At 41.4% G+C, this 20,372-nt stretch overlaps 1 protein-coding gene across 2 annotated transcripts in view; it reads left to right on the plus strand.

The window, feature by feature from the left end:
* Positions 1-443: 443 nt before the first annotated feature.
* The window catches only part of rnf24 (ring finger protein 24), a 38,203-nt gene continuing 18,274 nt past the window's right edge, over positions 444-20,372 (plus strand). The window contains exons 1-2 of one of the 2 annotated variants that reach the window (XM_036583122.1): positions 444-815; positions 16,792-16,941. In XM_036583122.1, coding sequence (XP_036439015.1) covers positions 16,799-16,941 — 143 coding nt within the window. In that variant the 5' untranslated portion in view covers positions 444-815; positions 16,792-16,798. Of the gene's footprint in view, positions 816-2,539; positions 3,114-16,791; positions 16,942-20,372 lie in introns of those variants that run through there. The other variant, XM_036583121.1, reaches the window with a different exon arrangement.

The raw sequence follows: 20,372 nt of genomic DNA on the forward strand, positions 1-20,372 counted from the left end.
TATACACTCTTGAAAAAGATGACTCTTCAAGGGTTCTTTAGTTAAGACAGTGGTTCTATATAGAACCAGGAACCATGGTTGCAAGAAAGAACCATTTGGACCAAAAGGGTTCTGCTGTTGTTACAATGTCAGGCTTGTAACAGTAGAAGAACCCTTCCTGGTGCTATATAGAACCCTTTTCAAAAAGCTTCTATATTGAACAATGTAAAACACATTCTCCATCAATCTGACGAACCATTTCACCATGCAAAGAACCACTGTCTTTACTAAAGAACCCTTGAAGAGCCATCTTTTTTAGGAGTGACAGAGGTGGGGTGCAGATACAGCAGAGGCATTCAGATGCTTGGTGTGTAGCTGCAAACTACGCACACGCCCCCTTACACCATCACACCCCACCCCATCCTACCCCCCTGGAGGGGAGGGAGGGCCGTGCTCGTGAGCTACGTGCACACTTGTTCTCGTCATCCACCAGAATCCAAACGGTCTCGTATTATGAAGCTCGGCGGCTGAGCTCCCTGCGCTCTCCCTCTTTCTCTACACACAGACTGAAGCCAAATCGGACAGTCACGCTCCGTGTCGTCTGCTGAAGTCGCCTACTGGCTCCGCGATGCCTTTGCTCTCTCGTGGTGGTCGTTGAACGGTTATTATACATAGAAACACGCTGGTTGTTGCTGAAACGAGCACTGAAGCAAACGGCGACTCGCCCACTTCCACCTTTAACTCGCAGAGAATCGTCCATCTCTTCGCGCCTGCTTTTAAACAGCCGCGTCTCGTTAAGGTTGACTGAGGAGGGGAACAGAAAGCAACACAGCTCGGTAAGTCTTCCTTTCATCACCCTTCTACAACAAGCTCAGTGTTATTACATTATCATAAGCATGTAACCTAACGTTACTTACGTTTATTCACCAGCCTCTTGTTCGAATTTTCCCGTTCCACCTTAAATGGTGCAGCAGTTACATTCCAAGTTACATTCTGAGTGTGACTGCTTCACCATTTAAGGTGGAACGGGGAAATTCGAACAAGGTGAATAAGAAGCTGATGTCAGTCTCTTCATTCGCGTTGTTTTCATTATATTTTACCATCGTGAGTTGCTTTTCTTAACGTCCTCCAGCTGCCTAACGTTAGGTTTTCTGTAAGTTAGCTAGCTGACTAGCCGCCAGTGCTAGCGGTAACGTTAACGTCCAGAAAAACCGTTTTCCAGGGCGCTCGAGGGAGCTCGAATATTGGGAATACTTTGGGCATAACTGTTCATTTTGTTTGTTTCGGACTGTAGAAACGGATAAGATGGCTTAAAATCGCCATTTACTGGAACTGACCAGCACATTTGGCAAATCTGCATCGCCAGAGAAGCACTGTTAGCCGTCTTGGCTCAGTCGCTTATGTGAAGACGGTTAACGTTAGCTTGCGCTAGCTAATGATGACACGTTTATTAGATTCTACGAGTATATTATTATTATTATTATTACTATTGCTACTACTATTAGTATTAAACTCGTCTGTTCACGGCTACTATCCAGCATTTTTCACTCGTACCCTTTGCCTCAGCTGTAGATATTCATTCATGAGGCGTATGTTAGCTCAATCACCCCGCCCTCCTCTTTAAACCCCTCTTTTTATTTTTGACAGAAGCGTTTTGAGCTCGAACTGAACAGGAACACCGCGTTATTTCCACACACACTGGACTGTGGCCGAGCTCCTAACTAGCTGGGCAGCAGCACTGACCATGTAAACAGAGGTTTAACCCTTTCACGTCACGACCTGAGTTAGAGCGTGAAGATGTAGAGGCTGGACTGTCTAGGTCGGTTTGATGAAATCATGAAATCTGAAGTGTGGATTTTTCTCGACTTGGGCAGTCCCACACAGCAGCGAACCAGATATACAGACAGCAGCTTGAACATGACATAAAATTTCCACACAGCGTAGAGCAGGGATGGCAGACTCCAGTCCTAGAGAGCCAGTGTCCAGCACAGTTTGCTGATTATCTTACTTAAACGCATCTGATTCAACTGAGCAGCTGATTGCCAGGATTCGTAGGTGAGTTAGACCAGGAAAATCACCAAACTGTGCTGGAAACCAGCACTCTAGGACTGGAGTCAGCCACCCCTTGCATCGACCTTTGATGCCACCATTTCAGTCCAGCAAAGCACGATTCATCCCATTAATCTGTGGCCCTTTGATGCTCACTCAGTGCCACCAGTTGAATCCATTGAGGCATCATTCATTCACGTCTGCAGTTGCAGTAAAGAGTTAATTCATTTCAGGTTTCATTATTGCTTCATTCACACCAGAGCTTGGCATCCTGCCTTAATTGTTTGCAGTCCCTGGCCAATATTTCAGCCTCGGTCATGTGGGTGTTTGTTAGTCCCCTGACTGAACAGCATGTACAGTTGTACTCTCCTGCATCTGAGCGCCCATTAAGAACTAATCAGAGGCTTGTTATTGCGCACACAGTGTTCGCCGTCCTGGCTGCACGGTGACTGAAAGTAGGAAAAGAGCAGCCACCTGCGGCGAAGGGGTTCCAAAGTGTTTTCCTCAAGGGGCCGCACTCAGAAACTATGAGCCTCGCAGCACACTGTCAAAAGCAATTTGCCAACAAGCATGCGACCCCTTAGCCCTACCACCTAATGCCTTCTTTGGTGGATACTGTTGTTTAGATAGAATCAAACTAAGCAGTATAATTTATTAAGAAATATTATAGCAACAGTAGATGTCCAAGTACAGCATTATCTTGAGGTAGTTCTTACACAACAGAAAATACAGTCATTGCACATCTGTAGGTGTTAAACTTATGTGACCAAGCTAAAAAACTAATTCAGTGAAAAAGTGAGCAGAAAAAGATGTCTGAATAGTCTGAATAGCTCTGAGAGGCATTTGGAGGCAAGTCATCATGAGCTGGATTTGCAGGCATCCCCGCGGGCTTTATGGGGAGGGGATTATGTAATGTTTAGGCAGCCCAGATGTGAATCAGTCCTCATGCATTACTCTCCTCTCAGAGAGGATAAACTCGCCTTTAAGACATGGGAGGAAAGCCGGGCCTCTCTGTATCAGCAGTGGGGAAAACTCCTCTGGATAGCATTGTGCCACAGCAAACTTGTTCAAGGTGAAGCACTACAGTGAGTTCATTAATTTCTGTCGTCTCTTGTTTTTGTCATCTGCCTTTTATTTAATGCAGCATTTTCAATGCTGGAAGACTGAGCCAGCCCTGAAAAATGTCACTAAACTGCTAACTTTCTTTTAAGAACGAAAAGAACCCATTGTTTTGGAATAGTGTTTCTCCTCTGAGCTACATACTTGTGTTTATGTTGTGAGGCTGTTGCACTTATTGTGCACACCCACAGAGAGCTCTGGTTATTGTGACCTTGTTCTTGGGTAATGCTTTGGAAAGGCGCAGTTCCATCTGAGTCATAGTGCAAGCTTCACATGGCTAATCTGTGCACAAATAGATTCCAGACCAGATGTGTCAATAACATCAGGACAGTTTAGCTCTAGGTTCCCTTTACAATAACCATTTGAACTCTTGGCTCATTATTTAGTCATATTTAGACTATCTTTAGTATGTACTATTCAGTCATATTTAGACTATCTTTAGTATGTACTTTAGTAACTGCCATAAAACTAACATGTAAGTAATATCATCATGAGCGTGAGGAACTGACGTATGGGCCCACACACAGGCCTTTAGGATTTATAGAGTTAAAAACAATAAATACTTTAGCCCTTTACTGGTCCCTTCTCAGATAAGGCAGAATTTTTAGTAGTGTCACAAGGTGGCTGTTTATCTAACTGTATTTATATCAGTTTAACATGTTTAAGAAGAGACCTGTCAAAATGTGCTTTGAGAAACGAGCTAAAGTGAGCAGATATTTGTAGATGCGTTTGTTTTTCTAATATTACAAAATCAGTGAGTTCAGAACAGGCTGCTGCGACACAATTTCCACTTATGGACAGTTCATGTGTAATTTCCATACATTCTTAACAAGGAATAATATTGTTATCATACTGTTACTTAAAAATGTAATACTGTGGACTCTTTTGATGCTTTTGGAAAACACCTACCTTCATCTCTAAAGCCCAGTTCTTCATCTATGTTCTGAAATGTTGACAGCTTAAGGTAGCAGCCTTATGAAGGCCATAATATCCAGTTAGCTTAATAAGATAACGCAATGACAGACGTTGTTGCTTCTTATCAAATTATTGACCCTGGTTGCTTATTAAAGGAAATAGACTGTTTGATGACGTGTGGGGAAAACAACTCATGCTTAGATCGATAACAAAGCCTGACGCTTCTGTTTACAAGCTGAAATATGATCTGTGGGCTCTGTTAGCATAATAGTTCACTTTGTACACTGCTGGATAAACCATAGCACATTAAGCGCTGTTGGTTTTGCCTTGTGCTGCTGTGAATGGAGCTTGTAGTTTCCTTTTTCTTTGAAAGAAAAGCATGTTGATTAACTTCTGGCCACCCTTTGCCATTGCATGTGTCAAGGATACATTTATTTTCGGCGACCTTGTTTCATGAGGTCACGAGCTATATTTTGATCTGCTCAGAAACATGAGAAGGCTGTCCAGTTTATAAAAGGAGGGCCATGTTTATTTGTTGTTGAACTTTTGGTAGCATTTTATTTCATGACATTATACAGTGTGGCTGATTAAAGCGTAAGTTTAATGAATTATAATTCTGTACGACCTAGCGAGAGCTGCACTCTATGTGTTTCAAAACGGGGAGTTTGAAAAATTAGGAATTTACTAATCATCGCTGTATTACTCTACTGTCATAATCAAAGTAAGGCTCAAAGTAAACAAAGGAAAGCTTTCGAAGTTCATCAGAGGAAGTTACAGTGAGGAATTTGTGCAGCCTGAGTGCACTGACTAATCTCTGTCCTTGGGTATTCTCTTCTGACAAATAACATGTATTCACGCACCCTGACAAACTGTAGGTGTTGCAGAATGGGAAGCAGCAGTGATTCTTTTTGATTTTTAATAACAGTTATTGAAAATTACAATTAACCTTTCGTTTTGTCAGGTAGCAGCATTCGCTCATGTTTAGGCTAGATGACATTGACTTATGATCTGGATAAAAGTGCTTTGTAAAGCCCAACATTGAGCTACTCCAGCAGCGGGGCCTGTAAAAATGCAAAAGTCTTCTGCACAAATGGATATCTAGGGCCACGTGAGGTTTTACAGGGATTGTCTTGTGATAGTTAAAAAAGTTTAAAAAGTTTCTGTATGAATAGAGTTAAAAAAAAGTGGAAACCAAAGCTGTGAGAAGCAGAGCGTCTATAATCGTGACTTGTTTATGAGTGTAGGTGGTCTGAGAAAGGGTTAAGAGAATTCCATGTGTGGAATCTAGGCTGAGAAGAGAGACCATGGGGGGAGAAGGGGGGTCAGAGTCAAGACAGCTGCTTGTGCCACTTACATGACTTGTTTGTGTCATCTTATGTTACGGTTGGCATCCAAAGACAAGCCTCTGGGAAGAAGTTATCCTTTGCTGATGTAAGGCTGCTCCCTCTCACCCAAACCCTAACAGCAGCAAAAACTACTTATTAGTTAAAAAGACAGATTAGTTAAAAAGACAGCTTTCACCAACACCAAAATAGGGTGAAAAAAGGTAGGACAGGAGGATCGAAAGAGGATGAGAGGATAATGGTTTGATCATGCATTACAAAAGATGAGGGAAAATGAACTGTGCATATATATATATATATATATATATATATCCTCTCCTACATTCATCTCATATCCTACTTTTCTTTTTGTTTATTTTTCTTCAGTGTCCATTTATGGCATTTATGTGGGTTCGTGTATCAAAAACAGTTATAAATTATGTTACATGACCATTTCCAGCCTGTCTTTATCTCTTAATAAATAGTTTTTTATTACTGTATCTTTAAGACTGATGTATGTAAATGTCCTTTGTGTGTATATTGATTGGCTTCCCTGTACTGTACATTTGAAACACTCTTTATAACTTTAACAGGAACGAGCTGACTAAACAGTAGGCTTAATATCTGTGAATTAGATTGGTTTTCATGACATCACAAAAACAGTGAATCTTATGGTCCACATATATAAGGACTGGTCAGTACACAGTGCATTTTAAAACCTTAACAGTGTTTACATGCTTTATTTAAAATAAATGGGGAAAATGCTGTTTTCCATGATGAGTCCCTTATAGGCACTAGCATACACTTTAAAAATACTCATTGCTAGTGTTTGTGTAGTGCAAGATGTTTTTTGCACCACCACAGCTTCATATATTGCTCTGTCAGCCTCCGCCTCAAAGTCCCTCCATCCATCCGTCTGAAGGCTGCTCCCTCCTGGCCAGCTCAGCTCCTGGTTAAAGTGGATTAATTAGCTGCCAGAGCAACACCATTGCCCTGGATTAAAAGCTCCATTAATCCCGCTGCCCGCACACTGAGCCATTCAGAGCCTCGACTGTGCTGGAGCTTCTGCTTAGCATTTTGTGCATGACGGGAGTAGTGATGTTGTTGCATGCTAACATTATTTGCTCTGTGCTGGACGGAGATCAGTTTTAAGATGTGACTTATAGAGATTGAGGTGTGGATTTTTAAGATATCCATTTAAAAGGGTGATCTCTACCTGATTTATAAAAAGTTAAGATTTTAGATTGAGTTTATTAACTAACATTACGTGAATAGTACCGTCAGTTATTTTCAAAGTATTTCTTGGACTGTGCAAGTATGCAAATGTCCCTCTGTTAGTTCAGTAAATTATGTTTGTTTTTTCACACTACAACACTTGTATGAGCCTGATATGCTGTACCTCTGCCCAAATATTTGCCCAGCCTGTTTGTCACTGACAAACCACAGAGCATTTAATTTTTAATGGATTCACTTCTAAACGCAAAGTATTCTGAGAGTCAGGGTTGTTACCAGGTCTGGTAAGGTCTAAAGTGGATGAATACACATGAGACTTGTTCCAGGTTTCTTTGGTAGACACGCTTGCTTCAGTACCTCATCGCGTTTTAGTCTGAACTGTTGGAAATTCAAGTAATCTAGTACAAACAACACTGCTTACATGACAAATCAGTTACAGAGAATTAAGTAATATAAACATCTGAATTCGGATGGTGACATGTAGCGACACGTTTTTTCATTACATGACAAACAATGTGGGAGTAGTTTCACTTTGATGGTCGACATTGACGTTGACTTGGACAAGAAGGGAAAAGTTTCGATTACAATGATATTAAAAGCATCCTCAGAGTGTATTGCTACAGATGTTGACACAGCATCTGGCCCCTTGACGAATTCCCCTGCCTCTGCCTCATCTTAGAGGTATACTGTGACCTACTTCCTCTGCAACTTGGCACAAGTGCACAGGAAAACAGCCTACGTCTTCAGATATTTCTGAACCTGGGGGTTTCAGAACCTTCTGATTAGTTTTCTGCGAAAGATAGGCTTACGCAGGGGATCATATGTGTCACATTATTTAATTGCAGAAGCAGACACTAAACCAAGCAGACTTTTTTTGAATAACAAGCACAAAACGTGTGAATTCTTCTAATGTTTCTCTGCTCAGTAGGTTTGTGATAGTAAATGATTTCTAGCCCACATGATTTACAGATTAGTGATCATCACTGCCAATTCTGCTACAGTTCTCAAAAATAATCCTATATTAACGTCCAAGATGCCAGTTGAATAAAAGCCATTCAAATAGCCTCATGTGTGGTTTCCATTAATTATAGCAGACACATGGGTATTTTCACTGTCATTGTGGCAGCAGCCTAATAGATGAATGAGTCTCAGGGACCCCCAATTTGGTGTCGACCTTTTGGCATATTAGGTTTCACATGTGCAGGCGGCATGGTTGGGGCTGGGGCTGCCAGTGGAAATTTCCACTTCAGAATGAGGGAGCTGCCTTTGTTCTGCAACAGGGGCTCGCAACAAGTCCGTGGAAGTTGGCTCGGGCTGCTATTGCGAAATAGTGCAAACAGTCAGCTTTTCTAGCACAAAAGAGAGAGAGAAAGAGAGGGTGAGAGTGAGAAAAAGCAAAAGAACAAAAAAATTAAATGGTGACGAATTTATAACTGGAATACAAAACTTTTAACCTTTTTGGTTCTTGGAAGTGGGAACACACACTCATGTTTTGTGGCAGACAGAAACTGAAAATAATGAAAATAGCAGAATTGTTATGATTTCCAAATTCGAAAACAGTGAGTTGGTCTTTCAGTAACAGACGTAGATTTCCCTTTCAAACAGTTCTTTTTTTTTTAAACCTGGTAATTTTTGGCAAATTTTTGGGGCTTTTCTTTGACCACATGTTTCACATGAAACATCCCTCAGTTTCAGTCATCTGGAGACTTGTGACAGTTGTACATCCCAAAACATGACCTGGTCAAAAGTCTGTGAGTTCCTGACTGCTGATGAGTGCTATTGATCATGCTGTCTGTAGGACTCCTCTGGGCAAATAAAAGGAGTGGTGAATTGACTCTGTTTTGGCCTGTGCCATGTTCAAGGCTTATTGACCTGTTGAGTGTAAACATCATAGATTTACACTTCTTGGACAGGTCTGGGTGATAGCAGTCTTATTATGGGCATGCGAGTCATTAAACCCCGCAGCCCTCCCATGGAAGATTACTGGAATGATCCTCTGACGGCTCTTCTTTCTATCTGGCAAGAGTTCTTGGCTAAATATGCACTTTACTTCACAGTCAAAGGGAGGTTATGGGTTAGCCTTGTTGGGGCCTCACACTTTCAGGGAGCTGTGTGGTTGGTCTCGTCTAGTGTTCGTCAAAGTAAGGGAGAGCGGTGTATGTGAATACACTCAGCTGCCTGTTCTGTTGTCTTTGAAATGCAACACTGAAGAATTATGTGAACTGGAGTCATATTATTTTAAACTCTCCCCAAGTGAGGTGGTAACCATATGATGAGATTCTAAGCTGTACAAAAATTTGAGGCATCATTGAGCCTCATTCACCAACCGTACTTAAGAACAAATTTCTTCTTAAAACCCACTTAAGTAGTTTTTTTCCGCGAAGATTCTGGTATTCCCTAGTGTTCTCCTATTTGAGATTTGTTCTTAGGTAGGAACACAATCTACGCACACAGAAGAGCACAGTTCTGCAGTTTAAGAACGCGCCATGAATCTGACGTAGACTTTTCATTGGACCTTTTTCAAGAACAAATTTAAGAAAAAAAGGAAGATATTGATGAATGAGGCCCAATGCTTTCAAAGATGATTATGATGGATAGGATGACTGCATAGGGCTTCATAAAAATATCACTTTATTTGCAAAATCATGACTCAAAGCAGGCTGCCCTGATGTTTTTTTTTGGTGACACCTTCAGAAGAGGAGGCTAGCCTGTTCTAAAATCATAACATGAGTGCATTTGAATGTGCTTCAAGGAAACATGTTCTCAGAAGATCATTAGATTTCTGCTAATGCAACAGCAATATGATCCACATGTCTCTGTACACCTCCCAGATGCTTTAAGGACCACTACCATTGATGCCAACGCCTGCGCTCTGTAAGTCTTAGTATTTAACAATGGGAAGTTAGATATGAAGCTTTTCCACTATAATATTTCTGCTGTAGGGTTAAGGCTTGTCCTTAACCCTTTATATACAGGTCACCTCTGTTCCAATGATTTGTTGAGTGAAAGCAGGAAGTAGTTGCACACAAGATACCTCAAATTATAAGAGGGCTAAATACAGGTTTGTAGCATTTACCGTCTCTTCAGCCTCTTCAGCAGGAATTCTGTAATTTTGATTGTACTGACAGTGGTGAGAACCTTTTAGTAAAGCAGTGAATGAGAAGGGTCATCGAGCAATAGCAGCCTTAAGGGGCCATAGCACTTAAGGTTGAACAAGACTCCTGTATTGACCAACCACTGCTTGGTGTGATTGGGAAGTATTCTGTGGCTGCCAGGCAGTGCAGAAGAGGCCCTTGTAAACCTGTGTGCTTATAGTCTTGCCTGACTGAGCTCCAAATCAGGATCGGCTAATGCAAACACCAAAGCTGCCAGGGAGCTGTGACTACAGCTGAGCATATCGCAATATCACTTCCTTATGGGGGCTGTGTCACTAGGTCATTGCTATGAGTCACGCATGAGTTGGAGTTTATTTGATGTGCATTGATACGAATGTAAAAAGCATTGTGAAAGCACATCCATGTTGCTTTGTAATGTTTGTCGTAGCTCGGGTTTGGCTATTCTGACTTATGCACTTGGGGACATTTCCCAATTCCCCTAACTTCTTTCACTAACTTTCCCAGTGGGCATGTGCTGAACCACGAGACTTTGTGGGACTGTCATAGTGTGAAGATAACAAATAACTAAATCAATTGCTGCACATACACTCAGGGAGATTCCTAGGATTGCTGAGAAGAGCTACCAAAAAGATAAGAAGAGGGGAATAGCTTAAAATCCTCTGACGTTGTTTTAGGATGTTGTTGTTTCCAGAATATTTTGCTTATCCTTCTTTGGACTTGGGAATAATTCTGAACATTCTCTCATCATCACCAGCTGGAGTTCACACCTCTCACAGAAGCCTGAGAGTCTAGGAGTCGTCTTCTCCCACGGCTGTGTACCCTGTGGGTAATTTTAGTAGCTCTCCGGTGCTTAGCGAGCCTTATATAATTCTCCCTAAGCAGACTGTATGTGTTGAAAAGCTCCTTGTTTAGATTAAGTATAGCTACTTAGCATGGTGTGCTAATTGGTTACCACACAGAGCAATGGAGACAATTCTGCCTGGTGCAAGTTTGAACTTTCTTCTGCTCTAGCAGAGACGAGTCTCATGTTTAATGGGCTAAGGTTCAGTGTACGTGTTGTGTGCCTGCTCTTGCCTTGTCCTGGGTGTTTTAACCGCTTGCCTTCCCTGGTCTGGTGAAGGGGGGTTAATGAGGTTTTTCCTCTGTCTGGGTAAGCCATTGTGTTTATCCACACCACAGGAGCTTTGACATGTGGGATCTGTTTTTTAGACAACATGCGTAGATTGGAATGTGGCATTGCAGGCCCATATGCCTATTATGTAACATAGCAGAGAAAGAAGAGAGAGCAAGAGAGAGACAATGGGTAAATTGAGGACCACAGCAACAACATCAGCCTAGTAAATGTGCCATTTTCCAGACTAGAACAGGTTGTCCACTCGTGGCATTTCTAAAAGGTTTGGACTCATGGCTATTTCCTGTTATAAGGAAATTGTTCTGTACATTTTGATTTTCCTTTCACAGCAAGGAACATCCAGTCATTTATGCTTTATAGATGCATTGTGCTAAGTGTGCTCGTAGGCTTGCTCTCTCTTTTTCTCCCTCCCTCTCTCTCCCACTCTCTATCTCTGTTGCTTGCTTAGTCCTTTCAGTGACTGGAGTGCATTTTTAGATGTATTACTGGAAGAGAAAAGCGTCAGATGGATTTTTGCTGAATTTTAAACAATCAGGGAAGCATCACTCTGCGTAAATGCTAAGTGTTTAAGACTCAGTCAGAAGCAATACAGCTGTGGATGGAACATCAAACTGTAAATCTAATAGCTTATTTTTGGTCTTGCATTGTTTTGAAGAGACGTTTCTTTTTATAATTCCGGACAACTAGGTTGAGAAAAAAGAAAATGTTTAAATGAAAGCTTCCTTATCTGATTTGAACCGTAGGCTTGGGAGAAAGGGAGAGAACCATAGAGAGGACCAACCCACATCCTCAACTCGACAAATGCCCTTATAGAGAGAGCATGAGAGAATGTGACTCAATACGCTATTGAAAGCGATCCCCCACTGGTACAACCATCAGTTCTGGAGTTGAAAAGCCTGGGTGGTGAGAGGGAGACAAGACGGCGAGAGGGAGAGACAGCAACCTATTGCTGAGAATCAAAGAATGAAAAGACAGGGAGAAAAAAGACATTTCAGTGCTACTTCCGTCCTCTTCGGACCTGAAGGCGCTGGGTGCAACGTCCAGCTGAAAAGCAGCTTTGTGGTCTTGGTTGTTTGCCACAGTGGGATATGGAGCTCACCGCTGCTCTAATGCTCAACAAATTTTCATAGTAATGGGCAAAAAGTAGCTGGGGGTTGACAGGGGTGTCATTTCACTTTGTGAGTCCAAAATCTCCTTCTTGACCTCTCTAGCTTCTTCTGTGTCCACCACCACATTATAGCCACATTGATGGACTGCCTTGTGACTGGAACGTTTAAGCAGATTGAAAGTGCGCAGTATTGATGTACTTCACAGGAAAGTTTCGAGTATGAATCTTAGCCAACATTGAAGAGTTGTCATTGACTTGGCTCCGTGTCATACACAGGCAAGCATGTAAACCGGGAAGTGATAAAGATGCAGGAATTAGGTGGAAACATGATCGTTTATAACCCAAAGCCTATGGCGTAAATCCAAGCCGACATTGCCGAGTTGGATCAGTCTGTTGATGATATAACTGAAGCAGTGGCACCTTGCCAGCACAGTCATTAAATCATAAAGAGTAGCTTAATCACCGTTATGCTGATGACATTCTTGCAATAAATCTCTCCCCCAGTTGCCTCGCCCTTGTTGAGGCTTTTTGAAGTTCACTACAGTAGTTGTGAGGCTGGCAGCTATTTTGGTAATGGCCCAAAAAAGTTGAGCTTTTGTCTTGTGACAATGGCCTATTCTTTCTTCTCCACAAAGATGTCGCATAAACAGTAAAGTCACCATTGTTGATTCCGTGCTTAGACAGTACCACTGAGGCCTGGGTATACTGCTGCATAGTTCATGTGAGAGAGCCCATTCAGCACTGGTGTTCTACTATATCTGCTAAAGTGAAGCAGCCTCTGTGGTCTCTGTGACCCTTCTTCAGTTAGTCTTTAGAGATTTGCACAGATAAGGCATCCTGTAAAACCTGTCTTTTTCTTCTTCTTCTTTTTGTTTTTCTTCTTATTTACTTTTGTCTCCTAGTCAGATGGGTCAGAATACTCACTCTGAGTCAAATCACTCAACTGGAAGTGTAACAGATTGTAACACAAACCACCATCAGCTTTGTAGCCCAGGAAAGCATGGAAGACAGGATGAAAAGTTGCAGAACAGAAGTGAGGCCATAGTTATGTCACTGCCAGCTGGTGCATCCAGAGACCAGCTCAGTGACAATTGAGATAATTCAACTAGAATAAAGCTCTGTCTTGAGGCCCTTTTATGAAGCCTTGAACTTGCTCAGCTCATCTCCTTTCCATCCCTCAGCCCACTATCTCTTTGAGTAGTGTGTCTGTATACACGTGTCCTTGGATACATTGACATTAACAGCCCTAAGTGGCACAAATGTTCATTTTTAACACAAATCAAAAATTTTCAGATCAGAACTGAGACACTTTCATAAGTGGTCCTAGATTGGACACATACCCGATTTTTGCCCTTGCAACCCTAATGAGAACAGCCAGATTGGAATCCATGTGGGCTTTTTTTCACTGCACATGCATCATCATTCAGCATGTGGCAACAGTACTTAATGTGAAGTTAGCACCAGTAAACGCTTCTAATAATGAACAGCTGTGAACTGTTCAGAGTGAATTATCTTTAAATTGAAGGCTTGTTCTGCCTTTGTAGTTCATTCTGTTCGTGGTGCACATGCTTTTGCACATGACACTGTTGAGTTGGATGTGCACATGCAGGCTGTTTCAGGGTGCAGGTTTTTCAAGTTAATGATAGATACAAGTGACCTACTCATGCAAATGTGAACCATGGAGTTAGAATGATCAGATCTGGGCAAAAATAGGAATCGAGCAATGATGCTTGGAATGTGGATATAGCTGATGTGTAAACCCATTAAACTTAAGCACAAACTGCCTAGTTTTTTATGTGCACAACAGCTGTGCTAATTTTCCTGCCAGTTTGTGCCTGTTGCATTTGCATACACAAAAACTGTGCTCATTTTCCTCCATGCCCTGCGGCTCTCCAAATCAAGTAGGCATAACCCAAGCTTGAAGTATCTATGCATGTGAGACACATGTTTTGGGAGGCAGGCTACAGTTTGCTGATTCTGTTTGCTAACTCGGATAAGCAGAACTACAAAGGGTTGATCAATGCTGGGAGTATTTCAGACAGGGAGTAAAGCAGTGGGTATTAGGGCACAGCTAGCACAACACCAGGGCTAACTGGGACTGGAGGCTGGACCCAGCCCAGCCAACCAGTGGCCACCACTGTTTACCACTGCATGCCATCAGCTGGACCTTTTACGCGTGAACTCTTACAACTGTTATGACTGTGTGTGGGTGTGTGGAGGAGATCTGCCCCTAGCCCTCTGTTGTTTCTATTACAGTGGGTTATTGCTTTACGGATGAGTTTACACTGCTCTGTCTGTAAGCTACGCTTGAGTGAAGTTTTAATGGGGGAAGAGGGGGCGTGTGCTGGTTGCAAAATGTTTTCCGGTATCAAAGGCCTTGAACAGCTCAAGTTACTGGGCAGGGGGGAAAGTCCCCTTGAGGTAGAAAAATGTGAGAAAGCACACAAAGGCATTCATTACAGCACAAAAATGTCCTGGACATGCACACACTCACTACACTGTCTCTCTCTCTCTCTCTCTCTCTCTCTCTTTCTTTCTCATCTGCATGTTCACACTTGTTCAGACATGTCCTCCTTGGATGTGTTAAACAGGTCTTCATAGAGCAGAGAAGTTTCTTTAATAAACAAACACCCACACATTGCAAGCAAGGTAATTAACTGTTTCCTTTTTCAGATTTTTCTAAAAAGATTATAATAAGCCCCAAAATATTCTACACTATTTTAAGTGCAAACCAAATCTGAAATATTTCTTGAAAGCATATTGTTGCTATTGGAATGAAATCTAATGATGACTAACTTATAATATATTTTGGTGCATTCATTATCAGTGTTCACGCTATGTAAAGAGCAAATGTTTTCAGATTCTGAAAACAAAAAAATCTTCAAAGATTGTTTTATGATCGTTTTAAGTTTTCCTACACATGCCTGCTTGTATGTGATTGCTGGTATAGTATATAGGCCTAGTACCACATATAATAAACATGTAGAGGTAAATTCATTTGTGTCAGATACTTGTTAAAAGACTGTAGCAAGATTCTTAACAGTGTTTTGTTTTAAGGTCAGCACAAGACTTCAGCGCAACATATCGTGAGATATTTTTGAAAATCGTATTTGCAAGAGAATAGGCCAAAGTGAACTAAATCTCCAGAGATCAGTTACTGTAATGTTGTGCTTGCTCTGTATAGGCCTAGTACGTATACCACACATACAGCAAACGTGAAGTAAATGAACTCTCCATTTCAAATGCTATCTGATAACAAGGTTATTATTAGGCTCTCAATACTCTACAATGTTTTGGTTCAATATCAGAGCCTGCTTACCAAGGACAGACCATGTGAGATATTTTTGAAAAGCATATTCGCAAAGGGGAAGGCCTGAGTGAAGTGGCACACATATAGTAAACATGTGGAACTAAATGCACTCTGTCCATTTCAAATGCTTCTAAAAGCAATGTTGCAATTAGGCTCTCAGTATTCTTCAGTGTTTTGTTTTGAGATCAGAGATTTGAACCTACTTGCCAAGGGAAAACCATATCTGAGGTATTTTTGAAATGCATATTCGCAAGAGGCCAAAGTGAGGCAGTACCAAATCTCCAAAGATCGGTTAACGTCAATTTTCTCACAGACGGTGGCCCATGCTTGCTGGATAATAGCTCCTGCAGGGCCGATGTTCCCCAGCCCGCGCTGCCGAATTTACTCACTTAACAGAAGCCTGGTGCGGCCGTCTGGGCCTCCTCACACGCACCCGCAAGACAATAAGCAGCAGTCCATTTGTTCATTACTTCAGCAGGGACCGCTAGTGGTTGTTATGGAGACGGGCCAGGAGAGTTAACAGCAAGTGAGCTGTGATGTAACCACTTGCTTATGTGAGACGTCTGTAAAGTGATTCGTGTCCTGCTTGCTTGCAGGATAATGCTAGTTGGGACTGCAGACAATTGCAGGGAAATGGTAGCTGGGACTGACCCGCTTTGACACCACAGTGACGGATGGGGCTTGGAAAGGGCATTCGCCCTCACGCCTCTGGGCTGACATTTAGACTTGCCTTCTGTGAATCCCTGTTTGATGTCTCACCGTCTTCAATTTCTCTTTTCTCTGTCTAGGTTTGCATTACAAGCCACATTACTGCTCAGTTTTATGGGTGGACAATAGGGCAGTAATTATTGTTATTGTGAAAAATTACATGACTTTATGTTACAAATTGAAATCGTCATTACTTAAATAGCATTGACTCACTGCATCGCATGTTCCATTACAAAGAGATCATAATTAGTCCTGTTTAATTGTGTTTAGTGCAGTGAATTATAAAGAAACTCGAGTAAAGCTTGTGTTCATAGTTTTTGAATGTATTTTATATTAAATGTGGAACTAAAGGTTGTTTTTTCTCTGTTCCAATTTACAAACCTCAGAAAAACTAAATATTGTAATACTGTGTAACATTACAATGTAATTGTCTGTTGTGATTTTTTCAGTGTCTTTTGTGATTGTGGTATTTTTGCCTACCTGTCACCCACCTGTTCTCAATTCTGAACTTTTCCTCAGATCGTGTCTTTCTGCTTTGGTGGTTCAAATTTGTGTTATTAAGTGGCCGTCATTCTGTTTTTACCCTGAAAGGACCCACATGCACACCTTTTAATCACCATTAGCCTCTGTTGTTAGTGTACCTGATAGGTTTTCAGTCTCGGATTGCAGTTGAAAGTGGGTCAAAAGAATGGAATTTTTGTTCACACAGCTCTGAAACAAAACCAGATTCATATCTCTTTGAACCTGTAATGTGAACATAGCCTCTTATCCCTTCTTTTTACTCCTGTTCCCTCCACTAGGATATCCATGACCTTGGATTTCCAGCACTACAGTTTCAGAATGCCGAATATAGGGTTTCAGAACCTCCCCCTCAATATCTACATTGTTGTCTTTGGGACTGCCATCTTTGTGTTCATCCTCAGCCTTCTCTTCTGCTGCTATCTGATTCGGTAAGCATACAGAACTCTTTTCTCTTGAAGATCATGTATTGAGTCATCTCAATGCAAGATGCCATATAGCTGCGTAGCATGACCAATTTAGCTGTATGTCTCCTTCAAGGAGGGTAAGAAATGTGGGGCATTTTGGCTAGCACTGCATTCCTTGGTTCATTTGCCGTGTCTGCAGTTTTAACATTACTAGCACAAGTACTAATGAATACAAAGTGGCCAAGGGCTCAAGAACGCTGAATCCACATTCTTTGTATTAGATGAAATTTGGAAGGCAGCACAGAAGCAAGACATCCGTCATGAACTACTGGCTTTTGAGATCCAGTATGCAGTGTTTTGTAAACTACCTAGAAAAACAGATGGAAACTCAGTAAATAGCGGAAAGGTCAACTAATGACTGGTTTTCCAAAGGTGGTTTCCATCATAAAACTATTTGTGCATACATTAAATATTCAGCAAGACACGAATATGGTTGATTCACAAATGACAGAGGTGACTTTGTGTACCAGCTGAAAAATACTGACAAACTTTAACTTTCTAAATCACCTCAGATGGGGCAAAGTCGTGGTCTTATAACCCTCCCTGCAACACATTTCATCCTGCAGAAAATGAGTAGGAAAGAAAAAAGAGGGGAATGGGAGGTGGAGGCAGAAAGAAACCTGCATTAGAGGACAGAAAAACCTGACAGATGGTGCTGCCTGGGAGGACTTCTCTTTCATCTGCACACCGGGTAGGGAGAGTGAGGCTCTTTTATCACGTTTACTTTGAAGACTGCAGCGACTTTGAATGGCGCAGTCATACCCTAATCATTAGCCCACTGCTCAATAAGGCAGCAGAAATGAATGCGTAGCCACCTTGAATTCAGCAATGAATATGCTTTTTTTAGTAAACACAGAAAAAACCCGCTTTGAAAAACTTTAAGCTGACAACATCTTCGTGAGTGGTGTACTATATTAGAGACTAACCATGTAACGTGTCATTTCTGCCAACAACAGAGTACTCACTCTTCTAAATGCTCTTGAAAGTGCTTCTTTGGTTTTAACCTTTGGATTCATTTAGCTCATACCATCAGGCAATATGCAAATGAACTGAGGAGTGGTCAGCTAGCAGCACACTGGAAAATAAATAAAGTCTCAAGCCCCTGATTAAAACATCATTTCACATCTGGCTGCAGCCATATGGCATTTAAAACATTTGTTGAATGTGGATGTTGTTTTTCATTTGTGTCTGATCATATTTGTCACAAAGAGTGAGAAGGTCAAACAGCACAGTTTGGAGAAGCTAGTACAAACTCCTGACTTGATAATCTGAAACAAGCCAAACAAAACCCACCTGTAAAAGTTCTCTTTTCTTGAATCTGGCTTATGTTGCTTACTTAAAACTGTACGCAAAGCCATTTAGTAGCACAGTTACTGTACTCAGAGCTTAGTTGCACAGTCACGAACTGTGGTGGGTTCAGCCTTGAGGATGCTACATTATGCCTCTAGCTCCTTTTATGTTGAGACTGGTATTCCTTTATTTCTAGCTGATTTATTTTCTTGGTATAACTCAAGGAAAGCGATTAGAATAGCTCTTGTCTTTTGAACAGTCAAATTGAGCAATAATGTCACTGAAAAATCTTAAATTTGTAATTTGGATACACTGAATGGTGACTTCCAAAGACAATGGTATCTTCGTTGTCCACCCCATTCCAGTGTGATTAGACCCACCCAATAACAGAGATAATGCCAACCAGTAACTTTTGTACTAGTACTGTTATCGTGAAGTCATCCCTGGCAGCAGGGCAACTGTAGAGTTAACTTGCACTTGTGTAGCATTTCTTACTTAAGACAGTGCGAACCAGCGGCTAAATTCACCTTAACCAGTGGGGGTAAGTTTCCGTTTAATTTATTACATACACGTTCTTTTCTCTCTGACCCACCCACCACACACTACAATATGTAAGGATAGTCTAAAATATAAGTTTTATGTAAGTATATTGCAGTAGATTTGATACTTGAATGGAAAAGAGGTGGTCAGATTACCAAGTCACTGATGAAAGGATGACATTTAGATGAGATTCTTCTCTGAAAAGCTTCTAAAGATGCAGTCTCCCTTGTGTCCGGTTCGACAAATGCACAATATAAATGCATGACACCCCTTCCCAGCTTGCCCCAGCTTAGTCTTTCCCCTCCCTAAGTCAGCTATCCTCAGTGCTACCCAGCTTCCTCTGCACTGAAATATTTATACAGCACCACACCAGTAGGGTGAGATGAACATGACGACAGTTGCAAATTTAGCAAGCGCTGAAAATAGCAGCCTCCTGCCCAGCCTCCATCAAGCCATTTTTCAGTGCCATATCTCCCATTCATCATGGTTGAAACAATGGGGGAAAGTGGCATACTCTGCACAGCTTCTGTTTGGAGTACACCAAGAGGGCTGGGTTCATCTCAGAGCAAAAGGGAGTCCTAAATGGCATCCATGCTGTATGCTGCTTCTTTTGCATCATAGTCTTTGGCATGGAGTAACATCATCGCTTCCTCAAGATGACTGACAGATTTAAGTGCTAATCCATTGTTCCCTGATTTCAGTCCTGTCTTCTTCACGTTAGTGTTTTTCCTCATCTTACATTTTATGCAGTGCATGAAGTAATTACCAACAGGAGAGTTACTTGTGTTAGACAAAAACTGTGCAATGCACTCCAATGTACTCCAGGACTAAGGCTTGTTCAGCTAATGCAAAGAAACACAAACCTGTGTGTTAAATTTGGCTACATAGTTGATTAACTCTTAGAAGTTTTAGTTGTCGCTTATTTCTCACTTGTAACTCACTAAAACAAGCAGAGAAAACAACAATTGATATGACATTTAATTGTAAAGAGGTGAGAAAAAATTTTATTATGATTTGAATTTGTTGAAAATGTATAGCTCTGTGTACATTGTTGTGTAGTAGGAAAAAAAAAAATCTTTTTTTATGTTTTTGTCATTTTTTGACATCAAAACAGAAAAAAGTAGGACCTATGCAAACCTTTCAATACAGAATGTAAATAGAATTAAACTACTAAATAAAACTTAAAATAATGATCCAATGACGTAATTCATTTTATAATCATAGAAGTACATTTAGAGAAAGTATAGCAAAACAGCAGTGACTTTTAAGTGTTAAGCAGCCTTGAGCACAGACACATTGGACACAGAATTTTTGTCCCTATGAGCATGCTCAGGACCTGCAGCACGAGAGAGTCGTGAGCTCAAGTGAATGTGCGAAAGGAGTCGTGATTCACCACACAGACACACCACCTGACGCGAGACTGAATGTAGCAGCTTTTCACCAGAGACAACACACATACGCGAAGTACTCCCAGGCTTAGAGAACACACGCAGGCTAGTGTTTATCCAGCTCGCCCATCCGAAGAGGCAGAAAATTTAAGTTCACGCTTACATATGACATTTTTA

The sequence above is a fragment of the Colossoma macropomum genome, unplaced genomic scaffold (assembly GCF_904425465.1).
Source record: "Colossoma macropomum unplaced genomic scaffold, Colossoma_macropomum, whole genome shotgun sequence".
Lineage (NCBI taxonomy): Eukaryota > Metazoa > Chordata > Actinopteri > Characiformes > Serrasalmidae > Colossoma > Colossoma macropomum.